Genomic DNA, 23,647 nt, shown 5'->3' with positions numbered 1-23,647 from the left:
GGAGTTTTCCTGTTTCATCCCCAATTACTGAGCCACTGACAACACAAATAAGTCAAGCTTCTTTGCATAAAAGTTTGAAGTCACTTTCTGAATTATCAAAGAGTAAATTCAAAGAATTTGTGTTGAGTTTTTGTGATTTACAATGCTAACAATATTATAAATTTTTAAAAACATAGACAAAGGGTGAAGTGCTAGCTGAAGTGGTAGAACACAGACCAAGCATGTGCAAGATCATTGGTGGATCCCTGGTCATATATGTCCACTACCCCCAACATACACACACCACCACAACAGTACCACTGAGTGTCAACCAGTGGATTTGGTGTCAGTGGGTATTGCATTATAAAAAGCTACCAAGAAAATGTAAAACTCTAAAACCAAACTTTAATTTGGGGTGGCTGAACAAAAGGCTTACTCTTAGCTCTCTGCTTAGGAAACATTATTGGCAGGGCTCAAAGGAATATGAGGAATGTTAGAGATCAAACCATTAGGTTACAGGCAAGGCAAGTATTTACCTGTTGTTCTGTCTCTCCAGTCCCAAATGACAAAATTTATCTACTTTACTATTTTAGATAAAAAAATTAGAGTTTGAAGGCCAGAGTGGTGGCATTAGAGGTAAGGCGTCTTGCCTTGCAAGAGCTAGCCGCAGTTTGATACCCCGGTGTCCCATATGGTCCCCCAAGCCAGGAACGATTTCTGAGTGCATAGCCAAGAGTAACCCCTGAGCATCAAATGGGTGTGCCCCCAAAACAAAAACAAAAAGTTAGAGTTTGATATCAAGGAAATAGAAAATGAAAACACAAAAGGAAAAAATTCCAGATGTTTTTCTATTAGGACAATTAAATACAACTATTATTTAACTAATGCTTTCTGATTATTTACATTTATTAAATCTTCAAGCTTATAAAGATATGACTCTAATTAGGCATCTAGTTGATTGGTTGCAACATTTATAACATTTCAGTTTAACTATATTAAGTACTATGAAAGAGAATGAAAGGCTGACAAGGAAATGAACCTTCATTCTATGTGATACAAATTGACTATTTTTCTGTTTGTATGAATATACCTTTCATCTTCAATATACCTTATAGACAATAATAGTATGATTGATAATAGACTTTGGGAAAATTGATGTTCATTAGTAAAATTCTGACCAAAGAGTCTCTGATATATACAAAGAATATAGCTTTGTAGAAAATTAACAAAATATTATCATTGTTATCAGAATGTTTGCATCATAAGATATTATTATTAATTTTTTGTGCTGAAATTATTCTTTGACTTACATTTTTTTTTCAAAAAGAACCTCTTTTTTTTCCTTTTGAATTTTGCTATTATCAAAGTAATTTAAAAGGGGTTCTTTAAGAATACTGTTTTAGTGTGGCAAATTTACCTCTTCTCTATGACAACAGATAAAGAAGCTGTAACCATGGCAACAGTAATGGACAGAGAGATTAAAACCAGACTGGAGATTAGACCTCCAGAGCAAAGAAAAGAATTCCTGATTGGTTCCTTATTGAGACCTTATGCGAGGACAAGTTACTATTGAGAGAAAGCATGGAGGATTAGCATGAACAAAATTAATTCCCTTGTGTAAAGTTAGAAGCCATTTTGTTGTGAAAAATGTAACCATCCTTTTCATATAAGGATTTATTGAAGTAAAGAGTATGAGATTAATTCTATTCTGAAAATTATCTGTATCATCAAACTAGCTCTGTTAGAAGACATTTTCAGAAGCCTAGAGAAAAGAACATTCTGATTAAAAAAAAAAAAAAAACAACAACTATGCCTTTCTCCAAAAATTTCTAAATAAGAGAGAGACCAGTTCCTTATTGATAGGAATACCATTAGTTGAGGTGTTACTGGAATAAATTCTGATGAGTAAATTCCCTTCCTGTTCTCAAATGTATTTTTTGTTGATCTCAAGTGTTTCCAAAGGTTTATCCAACTCGTTGTTGGTTTTGTTTAATTATTGTTCTTTAATAAACACCTTATTTTACTTAAGCCAGTCACATATATAGGTATGACATTTTGAGAAAATGTGCTGCTTACAACTTCAGGTGAATGTTCTACCATTTTTTAATGACAAAATCAGAGACCTAAGTTTGTGTAAATGGATAAAAGTGTCTAATTTTAAAGGATATATAACCAAATTATCTGTGGAGTGTTCTCTTTAAACACTTCAACTGAAAGAACAAAAGAGAGTCATACCATGGCCAAGCAAGATACATGTATTTAAATTCTTACTACTCTGACAGATTTTTTTTAATTGAAACATCTACATTTTTTAAATGTTTTCTGAGACACCATGATTTACAACTTTTTCATAATAGAGTTGTTTTAAGCATACAATGTTGTAACATCAATCCTACCATCAATGCTCCTTTTCCTCCACCAAAACCCACCCCGCAGCCTGTCCTTTTGGTAGCATATAAAAATTTTATATTTCTTGGTCCAATAAAACATAATTGATGCAAAAAATTTGTCAGAAATGGCAAATAAAATTGTCAGAAAATAAATCATTAAAAGTCATCTTGTGATGAGTAATTGCTCTGTTTTTAAACTTTCTTAAAAGTAGAGGACAAACGTAGACAAATATAGTGAGATCATATTCACTATAATTGGAAGTTTCTCCCATTCTTTAAAAGAGCTCGTTAGGGCTGGAGAGATAGCACAGCTATAAGGTGTTTGCCTTGCACGCAGCTGATCCAGGACAGATGGTGGATAGAATCCTGGTATCCCATATGGTCACCAGTGCCTGGGATTAATTTCTGAGTGCAGAGCCAGGAGTAACCCCTGAGTGATGCCAGGTGTGAATGAAAATAAATAAATAAATAAATAAATAAATGCATGAGCTCTTTAAACAAATACTTTTTACAAAACTGTTTCCAAGTCTATGAATTCTTAAACTGTTTCCTGCCCATGAAGCTCTTTATGATTTCTCCAATGGTGCTACTCTAGCTGGATAAATTATTATTGGTGAATATGCTTCTATATTCTATATTTGTACTATATAGATGTGCATATGTATCCTTCTATATTCATCTGTCATGTGCAGCCTTCTTTAATATATTTCATGTACTTCAAATGGGCTTTCTTTTGTAACTTCATTTCTTTTTTATTTTGGTGCTTTCAATATCTGCCTCTATCGTTCGATTTGTTCATTTTATCTTGGAGTTTTCCAAATTGGATCTATTTTTACAGGGGCCATTTTGACCTCTTGAATCTTGGTACCTATAACCCTCAGCTCTGTAAAGTTATTCATGTTTTTATTGTTTCTTTGTCACACTTGCATTCCTGTGCTTCAGAGATTAATGATTCTTAGATTGCTCTGCTTAAACTCATCCTGTATACTGTTTGTATCTTCTTAGATTATTTCCCCATTCTGCTATTTCCAAGAAATTTCCTCTTCATCATAGAGCTCCTCAATCTTTTGATGAATTTCCTATATAACCTACCATGTTTTTCATTTCCATCATTTCTGACTATAGTAGTTTTTTAATTCCCATATTTTTTGTGCTTTGTTGACTGTGATATCAATATTTGTGATATTGTTTCTTTGAACTCACTGCATATACTAATTATAATGTCACTAAAGACTCTCTGACGATTTACTGTTGTTTACATCTTAAGTGATATTTTCTCATATTGAACTTTATGGCCCCTACATGGTTATTCCCATTTATTTCCTACTGTTCTAGTTGTGCTGGAGATGAATCTTTGTAGTTAAATCTGGAAGATGTTGAGAGATTAAACTGTAGGTTGTTCTGTCTTCTCTGCTCATACTTATAGAATTAGAGGAAGAATAACTATGTAGACCATGTAATTTATTGAGTAGATCTGTTTTCTTCAGGAATGGCACAAGATTGGTTCCTTTAGAATATTTTATTAATGATTAGAATCAGCTTTAGCCAAAAATATTATTTTATGCAGACAACAGAATCATCTTGCGATGTTTTGATGAAAGATAAGGTTTTAGGAATTACGTCAACCAATGGTGGAGGAGGAGAAATAAATAAAACAACAATTTTCCTTAGGTTACTATGATTCCAAAGTGTGCTAGACTGACTTCAAAAGTGCCCTATTTGCCCATAGGTTTCTCACATTGAAGATAACTAGATAATACATTCTTTTTTTTTTTTCTTTTCTTTTTTTTTTTTTTTTTTTTTTTTGCCTATACTCCCCCAGCCTGTCTTACCTACTCCCCATTTGTTTCCTGGAATCACCTCCCAAAGAAATCATTTGCATTTAAATGCTACTCTTAAATTTCTTAAATACTTCAAACTAAGGCCTGGACAGCAGACAGGTTGGAGATTCCCTGAAGTAAGGAGCAGATATTGACAGTAAATGAATTCTCAAAATGATTAAATATGCCTTGACTTTTTTTCTCTTTGCTATGCTCAATTGATCTGAAGGCTAAGTTCTGGCTTTACACAAGGGATGCTCTTAGGGTTACTTAGGAGACCATGCACAGTACTGGGTAGAGAATGTATGTTGCCACCTTCAAAATATGCTCCTGGCCATCTGTTATCTTTGTGGTCAGATGTCTTTTTTAGAAATTATTCCAGGTGATCTATGGAGAATACATTTGAGGAAGATGAGTAGAAGGAAAACATAGTAGCCTGAGGTAGCTGCATGAATTCTTTTGAGGGAGGACAATGGTGTAGGTATGTTGTCAGTGGAGATAAAACTGAGTAGATATACCTTATGGACAAGCCCTGTGAGTGAGGGAAGCTCAGAAATAGGTTGTACACTTGAAGTTCCTGAGCTTCAATAATGATAAAACTCTGAGCTAAGTGGCCTAGAAAACAGGCTTGGGGAGTGGTAAAGAAAGACAGAGAGGATAAATTTTCTTCAGTGTAAATTTTCTTTATAAATTTTTCTTCCAATAAATTTTCTTGCTGGTTTGAGATTGCTGTTGTGTGTGGAAGTAAAGGTTTTTTTTTTGTCAAGAGACTTAATATCAACCATAATTTTTCTAGAGATGCCACATTTGGGGGCATAAATCTTTCCCCCACACTTCAGCAGTCTGCCACAAAAGATTGACTAAGTGTTGCCAGTCATCCATTTATATCAAATACTGTGCTGATCAAAAAGGCAAGGGGAAATTTTATCTACAGAGAAGTCAGCTAAGAATCTATGGACCTGGAACAAACTTTGAAAGCTTTCTGCAGTCCTCTCTTTCTCTTTGGAATTACTATGAATTGTAAATCAGTTTGTGGAACCACTGGGAACTAAAATTCCCTCTCTGATCCCTACCAAATGGATTTTCCAGCTAAGAGGAATTTAGTTCATCCAGAATGCCAACTCAGACAGCCCCTGGAGTAAGTAAATGCAAGAATGGAGTCTAACTTTAATAAAAACTGTGGAAAATAACCTACAGTAGCCAGTTTGAAGATTAAATGTAGGCAAATATTACTTTTAATGGAGGGTTAGAAATCATCTCTCAAGAGAAAATATATTTCCCAGACTTGGGAAACTAAATAAATTAAATAAAAATAGAGATATGCAGCAAAGATACATTGTAAATTCTTATGGACACATAGTAAGAAACTTCTTCTATGGATCACAAATGAATCAAATATTTGAATAAAGCATTCCATTGGACATGATTTGATTTCTCCTATAAGCAACTGCTCAATTATGTTGTAAATAGCTATACTGATAGCAAATATAAAGTTATAAATTTGCTGTTCTCCTTATGCATAGTTCTTCTATGTGTCTATATATAATGGAATATTTTTCTATTCTTTCTTTATGAGCAGGTAGGCCATGAATATTCCTCTACTTTTCTGTGCCTGTCAACTTTAATTTCTTACTTTTAATTTTCTGCTGTCTTAGAGAATACAAAACCAAATATCTTTACATTTTGTCTAAAAACGGTATGAATAAGCTCTGAATAAAATAAGCTTTGGTAATAACTGCTTAGCTAACAGAGACTTGTAATTTCAGATTTCCATTTCCCTACTTTATACCTACATAGAACATTTTTTTTATTTCTTGGTTTCCATGAATAATAAAAAATCAAAAACAAATGCATTATAGAAGTAAATGTGGTATTAATTAGTTTCCCTTGTTTTCAGACCTAAGAAATTCTACATCTTGGATTCCATTGAGTGCTTCTTTGCTTTCTGTTTCCTCCTTTCTTTGAGTGTTTGTGAAAATGAGACATTCTGTGTTTATTACTTGGTCTGCTTGCCTTCTGGTGCATCAAAGTGCCTCTTATACCACCAATGCTCTGACAGCCTCTTTCTTCTCCTTCCTCCTTAGCTTTTCCTAGCTCCAGTGTTCTTCCATCTGCACCCAGAGATGTAGTCCCTGTATTGGTTTCCAGTCGGTTCATTCGTCTCAGTTGGCGCCCACCTGCAGAAGCAAAAGGGAATATTCAAACCTTCACTGTCTTTTTCTCGAGAGAAGGGGACAACAGGTAAGATGCTCATCCATTATCCATTTAAGTGCATGTTGTGCTAAAAGGCAGTGGAAGAAATGACAGAGATATTGGACATTGATGTCCAGTTTCTTCTCTAAATATTAAATCTATTCACTGCTTGTGTGGTGTTTTCAAACAGAATTTTTGGATAAAATTCTGGATTAAAAAAAAGAATTCTGGATAAAAATTCTAAAATTTTGAATATAAAATTATTTCTATTTTAGAACACTTTTTGAACAAAGATAACTTTGTATTGCATATATGATAGCATTTTTTTACAGTTCCTTGATTTTCAAAGTGATAAAGCAGAATGAGGTAAGGTTTTTTTGTTTTGGTTTGATTTTTTTTAACCACACTCAGTGTTGTACAGGGCTCATTCCTGGCTCTGTATTGAGGGAATACTATTGGAATCTTCAGGGACTTACATGGGGATTGAATCTATATTGACTATATGCAACACATATCTACCTTACTATATCTAGTATTTGGTGGTATATAGACAGAATAACAAATCACTACTGCCAAGCTGTCTTTTCCCATCTGCCACTGACATGTGATTTCACAAAAACTACCAAACTTCTGAAAATATTACAAGAACCCAATCGCAATGGATCACAATGGATCTTTGAAAAGGCTTCCTCACAACAACAAGCCATTCTCAGATATTAGAACCCAAGTATCCAATATAGTTCATCTTATTTCTGATACTATCAGTAGATAACATCATTTCCATAGGTCAGGAATTCAGGTTCCCAAGATTTCTAATGTCAGTTGCAAACCCACTTTGTTACATGTGCTTCTAACAAACCATCAAGTTAGAGATTTGAGATCCTCATAGTCCCATTTTATACTTCAGATGACAATTCTAAACCAAGGTTATTTCCCTTACTTCTGAACAACTGACTGTAAATTACTGTTTCTCAATATTTCCTCCTCATTTTTGTTTTGTTTTATTTTTGTTTTGGGTCAACATCCAGCCATACTCAGGAGTTACTCTTAGCTCTACACTTTGGAATTATTCTTAGTGGACTCATGGGAACTTATGGGATGCCAAGGATCAAAACCAGGTCAGCCATATGCAAGGCAAAAGACCCTACATCCTGTACTATCACTTCAGCTCCTCTTTGTGTTTGATTTATGTGCCAGAGCTACCCACAGAACTTGGGGAAAACCTTTACTCATTATACCATTGATTTTTCTCAGATACTTATCTCAGGACAGCCAGCTGAGATGTTAGGAGAGATTGTGGAGATGCTCTTCTCTCCACCTTTCTCAAATATCCACTTATTTATCAACATATTTTTATATTTATCTACATATTTATTCACATATTTATTAATAAAAAAATTCCTGAAACTATTTTTATTTTTGTAACAGATTCTTCATTATTTAGGTAGGATGGATTAAATCAGTGACTATTGATAATTAAAGAAAATATTCAGACTTTACACTTTCGAGGCCTGGACATGGAGGCACAGGCCTCCAAACCAAGGCTGGTTCTCCAAGCAGTCTGCATCTATTCTTTGTCTCTCTGGAAAAGGTCACCTCATTTACATAACAAAACACACAAACACCCTTCTATATTCTGAACACTAAAGAAGTTCTAAAGGCTTGGGGAGCTGTAAACAAGGAAATTTGGATGGAAACCAAAAATATATGAGAACTATATTTTGGTCATTTGAATAACCAAATATATATATATTTCTTATAAATCACAACATGACCATTTCTCAAAACTTCATTTTATGATTGAATAAAAGTGCAATAATAATTTTCCTTAGAATGCTTATTAGTATTAAATTAGGTTACATTTGTAAAATGTCATAGAAGAGTATTATTTAATAGACTGTTTATGTTTTTTTAACGAGGCAAATGTGATTTGCATATGTACTCTTCAAAAATTCCTCTTCATTTACTTTGAAACTTTTTTGCTAATTTAAGAATTTAGAGTTGATTTCTAAGATTAAGATAGATGTCAGATAAATTCTATTCTATAAGAATAAACTCTAAATATTTTTCCTATTGCTTTTCATTTATTAAATATAGTTAACCTTATATTCAATTTTTTTTTGTTTTGGGTTACTCCTGGCTCTGCACTCAGAAATTGTTCCTGGCAGGTTTGGGGGACCATATGGGATGCCGAGATTTGAACCACTGTCCACCTTGGATCAGCTACTTGCCCTACCACTGTGCTATCTCTCCGGCCCCCGTATTCCAATTTTGTTCTTTCTCTTTTCTGGAGTCAGTCTTAGTGTGTCTAATTTGGAGATTGTGTGTGTGTGTGTGTTGTATGTATGTGTGTGTGTGTGTGTGTGTGTGTGTTGTTAGGGGTAGAGAGGATTTTAAGTAACTATCAGAGGTTTAGAGACTACTTAACACCTTGTTGATCCAACTGGGCAAGAGTTTAGTACTTCTGCCCATAAATGAGATTCTGGAGGTCCCCAAGTATGTTGGAAGTTGGAAGCCTCCATGGCCATAGAGGCAGGAAACATAGGATATCAAGGATTGAACTCATGGCCTTCACAGACAAGGCATATGCCTCAGGTCTCTGAGCTTTTATACCAGTTTTGAAAATCAATTTTTATTGACCTCTCCTCATGAAAGTTATTTACTCATGTATTTGCATGATTCTTTGATGTTAATTCTAGGCTTTACAAATGTGTCTGTTGAATCTGAGGACCACATTTCAAGAACATTTCTTAAAGGAAGAGTTACTTTTCTAAGATGAGATTACATTAAATAAAATTGTTATTAGCCTTATTTGGTGCTTCTACAGATCTTCTATTGTTATTTTATTGGTTAGCAAAAAGCCCATTAAGAATGCAATTTTTTAAAAATCTCTGTTAATACTCAAGTGAATGAAAGATGGTTCATAATAAGAAAATCTAAGTGAGTTGACATTTTTCTCATCTTATAAAATGAAGAGTACATAATTACTCCTGAGGCAAATTTTATTTTCTAGTTTATATAAGGTTTGCTACTTTAAGATTTGTTCTAAAAGAGAAGTATGATAATCAGACATCTAATTCTAATTTACCTGAAATCTTTCCTTTATGTTTTCCTATTACTTCCCAAAATCTAAGCTCTGAACTCCTATTGATTGGTAGACACTAACAGATTGAACTGCTTTCTCATTGTGATTTTTCTTACTTTGCTGCTAATATAATAAATGATTAATGAATTTAAAAAAGTGAAAAATGAGGAAAGATATAAGGTTGGGCTACACCTGTCTGTGCTTAAAGTCTCTGTGCCCAAGGATCATTTCTGCTGGGACTTGGAACTATATTGGATGACAGGAATTAAATCTAGATTGGATGTGGGCAAGGCAAACATCTTAACTGTTATGCTATCTGTCTTCAGTAAAAGGAATTTTGAATAATGTATTCAACAATCTAGGAGCACTCTACATATTTTATCTTGTAATATATAGTTTGACTTGTTTAATAGGGAGTTTTATAATTATTTAATGATCTTTTAGCATTATTAGTAAATAGAATTCATTCTCTATATTTGTTAAAAATAAAAATTACTGATTTTTGAATAGAGAAATGTTCTGTATTTGAACATTTGAAGACAGTGAATGTGTTTCTTGCACAGACCTGTTTAAGACCCCATATATGATCTCCAACATTAATGTTGGGAGTGACCCTGAACCTCTCCCAGATGTGCTCTCCACAAAATATATATAATATTATTTCTAATTTAAGATTAAGATAATATGTTTATCTTACTTTATAAAAACCTCACTTAGATTCCAAACAAAATATAGGCAGTTTTAACAGACTTTCACCATGCTATTTTTAGGAATCTTCTGAGTTTCTTTTCTTTTGGAATTTCTATATTGCCAAAGAAAGACATTTAAAGAATAGACAAGTAAAACCCCAAATTACTTTAAAGAAACATTTTTGGAGACAGACCTCAAAATTCTTGAGGAAGAAATAGGCAAATGTGCTAATTACTCAACAAAACTTTCTGTACCTCTCATAAACATCATTTTTGTCTTCAGTAGACAAGAATTTTGGCAGTGCCGTTTAGATACGTGGTGATTATCTCTAGAGACTTGATTGAACTGTGTCCCACTTTTGTTCTATAGCCTCCTTTTATGTATGACTAGTCTAAAGTGAACATCCATTAGTAGGCAGCAGCTTCTGGGTTAAAGCAATTTCTTCATCCTTGACTGAGACTTTATTTTCCAATAACAATTTTTAGCCAGAGAAAAAGAGTTCTTTTGCATAACAAAGATAAGATATTTGGGGGCATGGTAGTGCCCAAGAGGAAATGAGGGAGAGAGAAAATGACACATGTTTCAGAGAATCCTACTGCTCCGTGTAGTCCTTGCTAACACCATTTATTCTTTGGAGAAGAACAAACTAGGTTACTACCAGAGTTATTACATTTCCCATTGAATGGGGTGATAGAATGCATGGGGAAAATATGAATTCAAGTGAAAGGTTTCTAGTTTCTAAAATTTATGAGTGCTTTGAACACCTAGCAATCTTTAGAAACCACTCTAGACTTAAAAGGGAAATAATTCTCGGGCTGGCTAGATTGTTATTTAGTCTAACATGCTGTATGATGTGATAATTTGAGCAGTACAATTCAAATTTCTTTTTGGTGTATTTCTGCAACAGTTCTGCACTTAGGGTAGGACTTGAGGTACAATATGAGGTGTTGGGATCAAATCCAGGTCAGCCAGATGCCAAGAAATCACCTTACCCTTATACACACACACACACACACACACACACACACACACCATACACACACACACACACACACACATTCCTAGCCATTACTTTGCTCTACACATATGTGTCCTCTAAGACATTTGTTACCTTAAAGAAGTCCTTTGTTTTAGTTTTTAAACTCAACAATTATTCAACTGTATTAACTTCAAATGTCTTTTAACAATTTTTTTGCTCTCATTGTGTGCACATGTGACTACTAAAAGTTATTATTCTTGCCTAATTGTTTGTATGAATCCACATGTATTTCCTGGGGGTACTTTAAATTCATCCTCCTCAAAACATATTCTCTGTCTCTTCCTTAGATATATTACTTTCCTTCTTCCTTGGTTTATATTATTGCCTTCCATCCATTGACCAAGCAAAAATATGTCATACTTTACCCTTACCTGCCTTTGAAACTTGCCATTATTCATCAGATCCTGTCAGATCTGCTCTGTCATAGCTCAGTCATGTCCCCTTTGTTCTTGTATTTCTGTCATTACTTATCTAGTCTTTCTACTGTCCATTTTATTCTCCTCAAAATCTCCAGGTTTCCTTTAGAAACACATTGGAACTTCTCACATTGCTGATAAAAATGTGGATTTTCTTACATTTAAATTGAAGAAAATTTCCAATATGTATAATATGTATATATAATGGATATATATACCCAGTTTTTATAGAAATTTATTGTCATTCCTATAACCTAGAATATTTCAAAACATGGTCATTAATTAGGTTTTCCAAATCTAAAGAGCTGAATTGAAAAATGCTACTGTTATTTATGAAGATCTATAGTTTGTATATATAAATTATGTAAAAAATAAGAACAACATTTTTTCACTCTAGTGGAAAAGGGATGTTATCTCTAAGAATTTCCATGTCATCTAACTAAAAGGACTCAAGCATTCAGATTTGTCACTGGACATGAAAAAGATTCTTTCATTCTGTTAAGTAGCCTGTTTCAGGCAGAGATTCAATAGAAATCCCTCCTGTTCTGATGCCTTAAAACATTCCTAGTTACATTCCTTATTTTCTAGTTTCCTATTTGCTGACTCTTCCTGGTTTCATTGGCTCCTTATAATTCCCAGAGGATCCAAGGGTCTTCATCCCTCCAGAAGATTGCACCTGCTCTTTATATGTTTAGAATAATCCTTTTCTCTGGGACATAAGTGGATCATTTTCTAACTTGGCAAATTCTTTACTGAAATGGTACCTTCTGCTAGAGATTTGGCCTGACTCTTTATATCCCTTAGGCCTGTTTTTATTCTAATTTTTCTCCATAGCTTTATTACCTTCCACTAATTGTGCTGAATCCCTTTCTCCCCACCACAATTCATACATCAAGTGGGTAGGGATTTTTTTAAATCTTTCTAATTAACAGAGCTTGATTATAAACAACCATGGCAATGCCTGGCCCATCATAGACACACAATATTTTGGAATGAAAACCTTAACTTAACTGCCAATTATTATGAAAACTCTTCATCCTCTTCTAGTTTAGAATTTAGCAGTTTCTCCTTTATTCATCCCTTTCATTTTGATTAAATCTCAAATATAGCATTTGATTCTTTTTATCTGGTTTTATCATTGATTCTAGACAATGTATACTTTGGTTCCTCATGATCAAAGATAGATTTTTTGTTATAATTCTATACCCAAGTATCTATGCCATGCCTTCTCTAGATATTTACTTATTAGAACTGATATTATAGAGATTACGTGGAAATAAAGATGGTATTCTCGATAGATTTTCCTTATCCAATAAAGCAGATTGTAATACTAAGGCAGATGTATAAGCTGACTGCAGTTCAATAAAATCTTTTCTAATCATGAAAAAATAGTTGATTTTGAAATTTGATTCCAATATTCCTGTTCATTTTTATTTTTTGAGCTCTCAACTAGAACAAACACATGCCATAGTTTTTGAGCATTTTGCTATGGTGCCTGTTAGCTCATATAAGTTTATGTTCCTTAATACAATTGCTTTTCAAAAGGCAGTGGATTTTACAGTTGCTAAGATTTAGAACACTTTGTCCAAAAATTTACTCTAGTGCAGATTACCATCAATCCTCCAGATATTGGTGTCAATTAAGCAAATGCCATAGAAAACACTGTTATTTATCCAGACCTTTAGGGTGCTTTTATTTCATTGATTTTATTGATTGTATTTCACTGATACTCAGAGAATAACATCAATTTCAGAGCCTGAAAACCAGAAACCAGAATGTCCTGGTTATGTCATCAACATCAAAACATTTTTTCATAGAATCCAAAGGTTATTGGAGGTGAAATAATATTTGAGGTCATATCCCCACATCCTGCTACCAAAACGTCTAGAAGACAAGATTCATGGAGAAGCAATAACTAAAACTACAGCACTGATGATGAAAGCAGCATTTATTGAGCTTTCACTGTGTTGGGAAGCAGACTAAACATCTCATGTAAATTATCTTCTGTAATCCTCACCACAAAACATCTCCATGGGTTTTAAAAAAAGTTGTCTGTTGTATAGCTTTGAACTAGTATTCAGGATTTCATAAAAACCGTAGTCTAAAACAGCTGTTCTCATATCTAATGGATTAATATGTGACCTTAGGTCAATTATTGGTGTTTAAATTTTCTCACGATGGTGATAACCATAGCAAATATATGAGGCTTTGGTAAATATTTTTGCACCTTATTCCCTGTATTATCCTGTATTATCTATCCCAATAATGTTAATAAAATAATAGAGTCAGAAAAACTAAGGCCTATACTCCTTGTTTGCAAAGCATCCTCTTTTATTTATTTAATATCTTTATTTAAACTCCATGATTAAAACATGTTTGTAGTTGGGTTTAAATTATAAAAGTACACCCCTTCACCAGTGCAACCTTCCACCAACAATGCCCCCAATTTTACTCCTCCCCCAACCCTGTCTGTCTTCAAGATATGCATTCTATTTCTCTCACTCACTACCATTGTCATGATAGTTGTTAATGTAATTATTTCTCTCACTGTACTCACCACTCTGTGGTAAGCTTCATAATGTGGGCTAGTCCTTGAGCCCTCATCTCTAATATTTCTGGGTATTATTACCATACCATCTTTTATTTTTTTTAAATCTTGCAGATGATTGAAACTCTTTTATATCTATCTATCTTCCTTGACTTATTTTACTCAGATTAATAGTTTTGAGATATATCCATGTATAGACAAATTCATGTCTTCATTTTTCCTGACAACTGCATCATAATATTCCATTGTGTATATGTACCACAGTTTTTTTTTAGCCACTCAACTGTTGGCAGTTATCAGGGTTGATTCCAGATTCTGCCTATTATAAATAGCACAACAATGCATATAGCTGTGCAAATGGCATTTTTGTAGTATGTTTTTTTGTGTTTCTAGGGAATATCCCTAGTATTTGTATTGCTGGATCATATAGGAGCTCAATTTCCAGTTTTAAGAGGATTCTACATATTATTTTCCAGCAAGACTGAAATAGATAGCATTCCCACCAGCAATGAATAAGAGTTTCTTTTTCCCACATCCCTTCCAGCCATGATTGTTCTTGGTATTTTTGTAATATGTGCCAGTCTCTTTGGCATGAGATGCTACCTCACTATTGTTTTGATCTGATCTCCTTGATGATTAGTGATGCAGAGCATTTGTTCATGCATGTTTTGACCATCTATATTTCTTCTTTGAGGAAGTGTCTGTTCATTTCTTCTCCCCATTTTTGATGAGAGGAACCCTATGGACACTGAGAGATCAAACCATGATCAAACCTAGGTTAACATGTGCAAGGTAGATGCCCTACTGCTCTGGCTCCTAAGTTTGCTTTTTAAGGCTGGTTTTCAATCTGTAAAGTTTCTAAACTGGGTTTTATCCATGAAGCTATGTATGCTTCCTTCAAACCTGAATGTGAGTCTGGCTGAGTAAAATTTTCTAGGTGAAGCATTCATTTACTTGGGTTTTGTAACTATATCCCACCACTGCCTTCTGACATTGAGGGTTTCTTGTGACAGGTCTGCTATAATTTTTTTTTTTTGGTTTTTGGGTCACACCCAATAGCACACAGGATTTACTCTTGGCTCTATGTTCAGAACTTGTTCCTGGAAGGCTCAGTAGACCATATGGGATGCCAGAATTTGAACCACCATTGCATGCAAGGAAAATCTCTACCTCCGTGTTACCTCTCCGGCCACTGCTGTAAATTTTAAAAATGCTTCATTGATATAATTTCCCATTTTGATCTTACTGCTTTCAGTATTCCATCCCTATCTGTGGAATTTGTCATTGCGACAAGGATATGTCTTGGGATGCTTTTCTGCAGATCTCTTTTAGTTGGTACTCTTCAGGCATGAAAAATTTGGTTGCATGCACTCTTTAAATTTGGAAGTTTCTCAGAAATGGTGTCTTTGACTATTGATTCTTCATGGGAATTTTCTTGTTAAGTTTATCAAATACTTCTATTTTCCTCTGTTTACATACTTTGAGAATTTTTTCCTTTGTATGATCATTTGCATTAAGGTTCTTTTCCAATCTCTTCTGTTGTATGAAGTTGTTATGATCTCATCACATCTTCCTGCTCACTGGTTTAGTCCTCAGCCTGTTACTCTATTTAAGAGGCTTTCCAGTGAGGTTTTTATTTAGCCTACCAAATTTTTCAGATCTATTATTTCAGTTTGGAGTTGTCTCATTTCTATTTTCTTGGGGAATGATATGGGATACCCGGATTGAACCAAAGTTCATCCTGGGTCAGCCACGTGCAAGGCAAATGCCCTACCACTGGGCTTTCACTCCAGCCCCTCTCATTTCTATTTTTATATTTTCTTGATTCTTATTTGTTGTTCATTCCATACTTTTTTGAGTTCTATGGAGAATTTTCCATCTTCTCTAAACTCCTTACCTGAGATGCTAAATAGGTGGTCCGCACTTTCCAGGTCATCAGAATTGTCATCTTCATTCTCCATGCATGGTGAAGCCTGCATTATTTCTCTATTGTCAAGCTTCTAGTGTTGTGTTTTATATATGCTGACTAGGAGATGTGCAAGGGCCATGGAGCAGAGTGGCCAGGTTCCTCAGGTTCTGCCCTTCCCTGTGGTGATTTTTTTTTAAATTTTATTTTATAGGAAGGTTATCCCTATTTTCAGGCTAAAGGTTTTACCTGTAGTGAATTTTAAATGACATATAAAAAAGATGCTCTGAGGTTAGAGATATATTACAGCAGAGAAAGTACTTGTCTTGCATAAAAACAACTTGGATTCAATCCCCAACATCCAATATGGTCTGAATGCTGCCAGGAGTAATTCCTGAGTGTAAAGCCAGGAGCAATCCTTATGTACCTCCTGGCATGATCCTATAACAAATAAAAAATGTTCTTTAGGGTCAGAGTACAGAGTGTAGGGTGCCATTCTTTCATGCAATTGACCTGGGTTAGTTCCACTATGCCATATATGGTTCCCTGAGCCTTACAGGTGTGACTTCTGAAAGCAAAGGCAGGAATAAACCTTGAGCATCATGGGGTGTGACTCCTAAACCCAAAACAAAACAAAACAAAACAAAACAAGCCCCAATATTTGTTTTGCTTAGTTCCTGATATACAAAATGCACTCAATTATTGTTAGCTATTTCCATCTGCCAATCATCAGTTGGACACAAAAATAATTTTATGTAGAGTTCCCTGATTCATATTTAGAAATAACTTACACAAATATTAAATCCTCAGATAAGACAGATATGAGCATCTGCATTTCACAGATGAATATATCTTGTTCTATCCATAAAATCTAAAAAAGTTTAGCAGATGAAGCTATAAGACTAATAAACATTAGAAGCAGAATTTAAATGGAAGGTTTCTAGATCAGTTATCTTTTCACTCTACCATAACAAGTAAAAGATATTTCTTAGAAGAGGTACATATAAAGTATTGCCTGAGTTCAGATGAAAGAATTAAAATACTTTCATGAGCCTCCTTCAATTTAATCCTCACAATAACCCTATGAGGTAGGCAGATAAGGGATTGGTATCTTCATTTTGCAAATGAGGTAGGAAAGTCTCTAATATAGCCCTTAACTTGCTCAAGGTCACATGCCTATTTTGTGACAGAACAAAGGCCTGACTGGGTCTTCAATCTCTCAACACAGTCTGCTTTATATTGCTTTGTGCTGCCTCAGAAAACCTCTGCTCACTACTTCGGATTAGAAACCAGCTTTTCATGATTGACATGAAGGATTCATTTTCAAATTCACTGTGCATTACATTTTCAACACAGTGTTTACATATTCTATTCCTGCTCTTCAGAGTTGAGGGCTGTAGCTGATGGAACTTGTTATCCATGAAGGGAATGTGTTGTGATGGAAAGAGAACTAGACTCAGAATCCAAAGTACCACATTCTGGTTCTGGCTTAAAGCTTGTCAGTTTTGGCTCTCCTCTCACTCTGCTTCCCTGTTCTTTCTATCGCTAAATGGTCTGTAGTTAAGGAATAAGAACATAGTGGTTTAGTCTTTCCAATATAATGTATATTTAAAAAAAATAACCATTTAATCTATAACCTTATTACAAATGATGATCCATTTGTCTCTGGTGAGTTTGACTATATGTCTGGCACGATGTTGAAAATGAAGAAACCAAAAGTCTCATTGGAAGCAATTTAGTAATGTTGAGAAGAACCTCCTGCAGACAAATATCTAACTACACACTGAGTTAAGATCTCAAAAGAAAAAGCACATGTTTCTGCAAGAAATGTTAAGCAATCCATGTATGATGTTTTTGCCATAATCATTTGGGAGAGATTGCAGTGGTCGGAGACGAGAAATTAGCCCCAAGGTCACTGGCTGGATGCTAGGATACTATTTAACAAGCTGTTACAGAAATTCGGGCAAAAGATGATGTTGGGTTGGAATAAGTATATGTTTGTGGATACAGAGAAGTAAAGATATACTTGAGATATGGAAGCAGCGAAGTTCACAAGACTAAGTAATGGATGGAACATTAGTGATGAGAGAAAAGGAGGTAGTCAAGAAGGGTTTCCAGATCTCTGCCTTATTTCAATGTATACATTTAATTTGTTGGTGGTGCAACTAAGATGATATTGCTAAAAAAAAAAAAAGATCCTGGCTTCTAAGCAAGTAGAAGAAAACATAAACAAATGGGATCTCAAATTAATGTTCAGGATACATATACTGCCCACAGGTAGAAATTAATCACCTGATGTCCACCTGATAAGGGGTTAATATCTATAAAATATGAGATATTATACATAAGCACTGGTAAAACATAACAAGAAAATATATCTAATTCCAATCAAAAAATAGGGAGAAGAGATGAATTGGAAACTTTCTCAAAAAATATAGATATGTCCAAAAGGCAAATGAAAAACACTGCATATCATTAATCATCAGGGAGATGCAAATCAAAACAACAATGAGATACAATCTCACACCATATAGACTGGCACACATTAAAAAGAACAAGAACAACCTGTGCTGGCACTGATTTAGGGAGAAACAGACTTAGCATCCATATGACCCAGCAATACTACTCCTGAAACTGTTAAGAAAAGTGAAGTAATAAAATTTGCTTATACATGGACAGATAGTATTACACTTAGTGAAATCAGTCAGAGAAAATGAGATACCCATAGAATGATCACACTCATTTATGGGCCATTAAAAAAAGAAGATCGTATGGTAATAATATGCAAAAACAATGAAGACAAGGCCTCAGATAACTGATCATGGTAGGAAGGTTGCCACAAGGAATGGGAAGTGCTGTTAGGAAGGAAATAAAAGGACCACTAACAATGATAGTTAGAAATGATTATCCTGGACAAGAATTGGATGTTGAAAGGAGATAAAGTGATAAGCACGGCATTCCTTCAGAACAATGTTGCAATCTGTAGTTCTAAAAGGAAAAAAAAAGAAGAGAGTGAGAAAGAGAGAAGAAAAATGTCTGCCTTCAGAGACAGGGAAGAAGGGAGGAACTGAAAATATTGATGGTAATAAATGTGCTCTGATGTAGGTTGTTGTACATTGTATACTAAAACTCAATAATGAGCAACTTTGTAACTGTATCTCACAGTGATTCAATTAAAATTTATTTAGAAAAGGCCTAGGTTTCTAAATGCTCTATAGCTCTAATAATCAGAGAAATGAAAATCAAAACAAGAATAAGATATTACCACATACCACAGAGATTGGTACTCATCTAATAGCTAGTGCTGGTGGGGATTTGTGGGAAAAGGGACTCTCATTCACAACTGGTGAGAATATCAACTAGTCTAATCTTTCTGGAAGACAATTTGGATATTACCACCCCATCTCATCCCCCCAAAAAAAGACAAGAAATTGAGCTTTTTTTTTTTAAATTGAATTGAATTGAATTGAACTTCTTTATGACCCATCAATTCTACTCCTGGGAATATACCCTGAAGACCAAAAAAGCACAATGGAGAAAAGACATCTGCACACCTGTACTCATTGCAAATCTATTACAAGAGTGAAAATATGGAAAATGCCCAGGAACTAGTAACTGGTTAAACAATCTATGTGGTATATGATTCAGTTGGAAGAAAAGATAAAGCCATGCAATTTGCTGCTGGATCTGGAGAGTTGAGAAAACAGAAGACACAGAATGATCTCAACCCTATATGGAATATAAAACTTTATAAGTAAATATCAAATGCCCAATGGCAGTAGAAATAAAGAGCAAGGGAATTGTATTTGGTAGGAAACTCACCACTGGAGCAAAGGTGGATGTGGATAAGGGACGGGAACATCAAAGCAATGGTGATAGGAAAAGGTGCCAGCCACAGAGACAAACGGGGCGGGGTGGGGGGGATAACGGGACAGGAAGGAAGCTGGGTCATTGGTGGAGGGATTGTTGTTGAGACAAAGTAAGCCTGAAACTCATTAATTACTATCTTTGCAACTTTGTAATTCGTGGTGATTCATTTTTTTAAACAAACTAAAATAAGTAAAATAAAGACATCCAACGTATAAAAAGAATAAATGATCAGGGGCCAGAGAGATAGCATGGAGGTACAGCATTTGCCTTGCATACAGAAGGACGGTGGTTGGAATCCCCGGCATCCCATATGATACTTCGAGCCTGCTGGGAGCGATTTCTTTTTTTTTTTTTTTTTTTTTTTTTTTTTGGTTTTTGGGCCACACCCTGTGACGCTCAGGGGTTACTCCTGGCTATGCGCTCAGAAGTTGCTCTTGGCTTCTTGGGGGACCATATGGGAGGCCGGGGGATCAAACCGCGGTCCGTCCTAGGCTAGCGCAGGCAAAGCAGGCACCTTACCTCCAGCGCCACCGCCCGGCCCCTGGGAGCGATTTCTGAGCATAGAGCCAGGAGTAACCCCTGAGCACGGCCGGTGTGACCGAAAAAACACAAACCAAAAAATAGAAAGAAAGAAAAGAAAGAAAGAGAGAGAGAGAGAAAGAAAGAAAGAAGGAAGGAAGGAAGGAAGGAAGGAAGGAAGGAAGGAAGGAAGGAAGGAAGGAAGGAAGGAAGGAAGGAAGGAAGGAAGGAAGGAAGGAAGGAAGGAAGGAAGGAAGGAAGGAAGGAAGGAAGGAAGGAAGGAAGAAAGAAAGAAAGAAAGAATTAAATAAATAAAAATAAAAGATCAGGTCTGGGTTTATTGGGATAAATATGGTATATTTACCTTCAGACATGTCTTAGACAGATTATTGTAACATTCAGGTGCAAAAGCCAAGCAGACTCTTAATAGAACTTGAGCTCCTAGGGAAGGGTATGTGTTTGGGTGTATGTGGGTATGTATAAGTATGTGCACTTGCACTTTTAGATACATAATTTTTGCTAATTTTTAGGTCACATGTAACTGTGCTCAGAGCTTACTTCTGATTCTGACCTCAGGGGTCTCTTCTGGTAGGACTTAAGTAGATAATTACCAGGGATGGAAGCACCTGATAGACTATACTCTTTCTGGCTGAAGAAGCATGACTTTAATACACCGTTTCTAGTCTATTGATCTCTTCACTATACTATATCAAGTTAATGACATTTCCTGAATGAGGAGTTTGGGAGTTTAGATCACAGAATTTCAATGTTTTTTTGAGTAGGATTTTATTTAATCTTTAAAATAATATATGAGGTAAGCAGATAAGGTATGTTTTTATATATGGATAGATGTAATTATATACAGATAGTTCGTTATTAATACCTGTAATATATTTAAATATATAGATAGAATTTCATATAAATAATATATTTTGAAATTATCATAAGGAATTACCACAGGCAAAGAAGGAAAAAATCAGCCATTCCCAAAAAGTACAGAAAGAAGAGAATCACAAAGGAAAATGTGTATTTTAAGAGTTAGAGATTGAAAAGACAGTAGAAGATTGAAAAGACAGTGGGAATTAAGAACATAAGAACTGGCACTCAGGAGAAAATGTACAGTCTCTGAGATCTAAGCCCCTCAACTGTGCAACATATAGCACTTCTGATTATGTGCTTAACAGTGCCCCCTGACTGTGTTTGGAGGACCAGACCAAGTGCCAGGATTTGAACCAATGTTGACCTCATGCAAGGAAAGCACCTTAAACGTATAGCTCTCTGAATTTCAAGGCATTCTTTTCCCCCCCTTTGGGAAATGGAATGTATACACACACCTATGCTCAAGCAACATTGCTGGTGGGCTCTGGGTTCCAGGGAACAAACCCAGGTTAGCAGTATGCAAATCAAGTGCCTTTCTTTACCTGCTGCACTATTTCTCCAGCACTACTCAAAGCATTCTTTAGAGTTGTTCCTTATTTGTGCTTTTTAATATTACAAAAATAAAACAAAACCCAGTGTTTAAAATTCAAATTTAGTGGAGATCTCTCAGACCAAATAGATGGTCTCCATTCTCATCACCTTTATCTGGTGGTGAATTACCTCTGCACCCACTTTCCTTATAAAATAGCTCTAATTGCCATTTGTGTTCTAGAAATATGGCTTTGGAGTGGCTATTTCTGCCATCTCTTTGGCCCCTATTCCAGTAAATATCCTATTTTCACGTTGAGATCTTTTCATCAGTACACCATTCTTCCTGTCATGAAAGAAATAAAATTGCAAGTGAGGTAGATAAAAAGGAGATGCTAAAACGGTTTCTATTAAATATCATTGTTCCTTCCTTGCAAAGAAACATGAGTATAGCTCTTCCTTTTTGAAGCAATTAATTAGGTATTTGATGTCTCAAAAATGCAGTTGTTTTTCACCTTAAAGTTGTAACTAAATGCTAACATTCGGATATGCTTAGGTAAAGACAATATGTGTTTCTTTAATGTGTCTACTAGAGAAACGTTATAACATAATCTAAACAGCAAACATGATTTAAACATCATTGTTTAGTCATTAAACCTTGCTTACTCCCAAAATATAAATATAAATCATTATATTCAAATAAAATGGAAAATAAATTTTTAACATTACTAGTGTTACATTTTATTTATTTATTTTAGAAATTTGTTATTTCCATTTGTTATTGGGGAACTTCATTGTGGCAGAAATAAAAGAAAGAGAAATTATTAAACATTAAACACAGGCTAGTTTTTCTCATCCTGAGGAAAATGCAAGAACACTATATGGTCAAGATAGGAACTAGCATGAGGAATTACCATCAGATACCTGTTTACTAGTAAAAAACAATACAGGCAGGGAGTGGAGTGGGGGTGGAGGAAGATGGGATGCATTGATGGTGGGAATGTTGCACTGGTGAAGGACAGTGTTCTTTTTGTGACTAAAATCCAACTATAGTCATGTTTGTAAAAACGATGTTTAAATAAAAATATTTAAAAAAAAAACAAGAAAGTAAAGAAAAATAATTGAAAAACAAAAACAAAAACAGGGATCAAACCTAGGTCAGCCATATCTAACACAATAGCCCTGCTATACAATACAACACAATACAATATTATACAATAGCTTTGACCAAAAGATGTTTGTTTTTTACTAGTTTTGTTTTAATTCCCAATAAATAGTGCAAAAGTTTTCATTGATTAGTTCCTACATTCTGCTTTTGAAATAATGAAGTCACAACTGAGGGAGGTAAAGTAGCAAGCCAAAGATCACCAAATTAAATTGGGACGAATCCTGGTCCAGAATTCAGTTCTCTAAAGATTTCTGAAATCACACTATATGGTGTTCTTATTCAATTTTCTATTAAAAGCTTATATTTACTTATGTGTTCATTAAAATATATTAGTTGAAGCAAAATAGCCATTCTTTCTACTCAGTATTAGGAGCTTACTGCTAATAAAATATGAATGAAATATGTTTTGTTCTAAAATAATCTACAACTAAGTCAAAGAGATTGACGGATCTGTTAATACAATATGATATATGCTACAATAGATGTATAAACCAAGAGTAATGAAATCACAATGGAGAGAATATTTAATACATTGGCATTAGGAATATGATGGTTGAAAAACTCTGCTTAGAAGAGTTTGTTTGAATTACATTTATAGACTGAATGAGGTGTTTATC

General features: G+C 34.7%; 1 protein-coding gene across 1 annotated transcript in view; it reads left to right on the top strand.

Annotated features, from left to right (window-relative positions):
• The window catches only part of LOC126020222 (netrin receptor DCC-like), a 285,747-nt gene that overhangs the window by 218,773 nt on the left and 43,327 nt on the right, over window positions 1-23,647 (top strand). Inside the window, exon 6 of the mRNA XM_049781676.1 lies at window positions 6,274-6,430. Coding sequence (XP_049637633.1) covers window positions 6,274-6,430 — 157 coding nt within the window. The remainder of the gene's footprint in view (window positions 1-6,273; window positions 6,431-23,647) is intronic.

This window comes from Suncus etruscus, chromosome 10, assembly GCF_024139225.1.
Source record: "Suncus etruscus isolate mSunEtr1 chromosome 10, mSunEtr1.pri.cur, whole genome shotgun sequence".
Classification (NCBI taxonomy): Eukaryota; Metazoa; Chordata; class Mammalia; order Eulipotyphla; family Soricidae; genus Suncus; species Suncus etruscus.
This window is presented reverse-complemented; position numbering and strand designations above follow the sequence as displayed.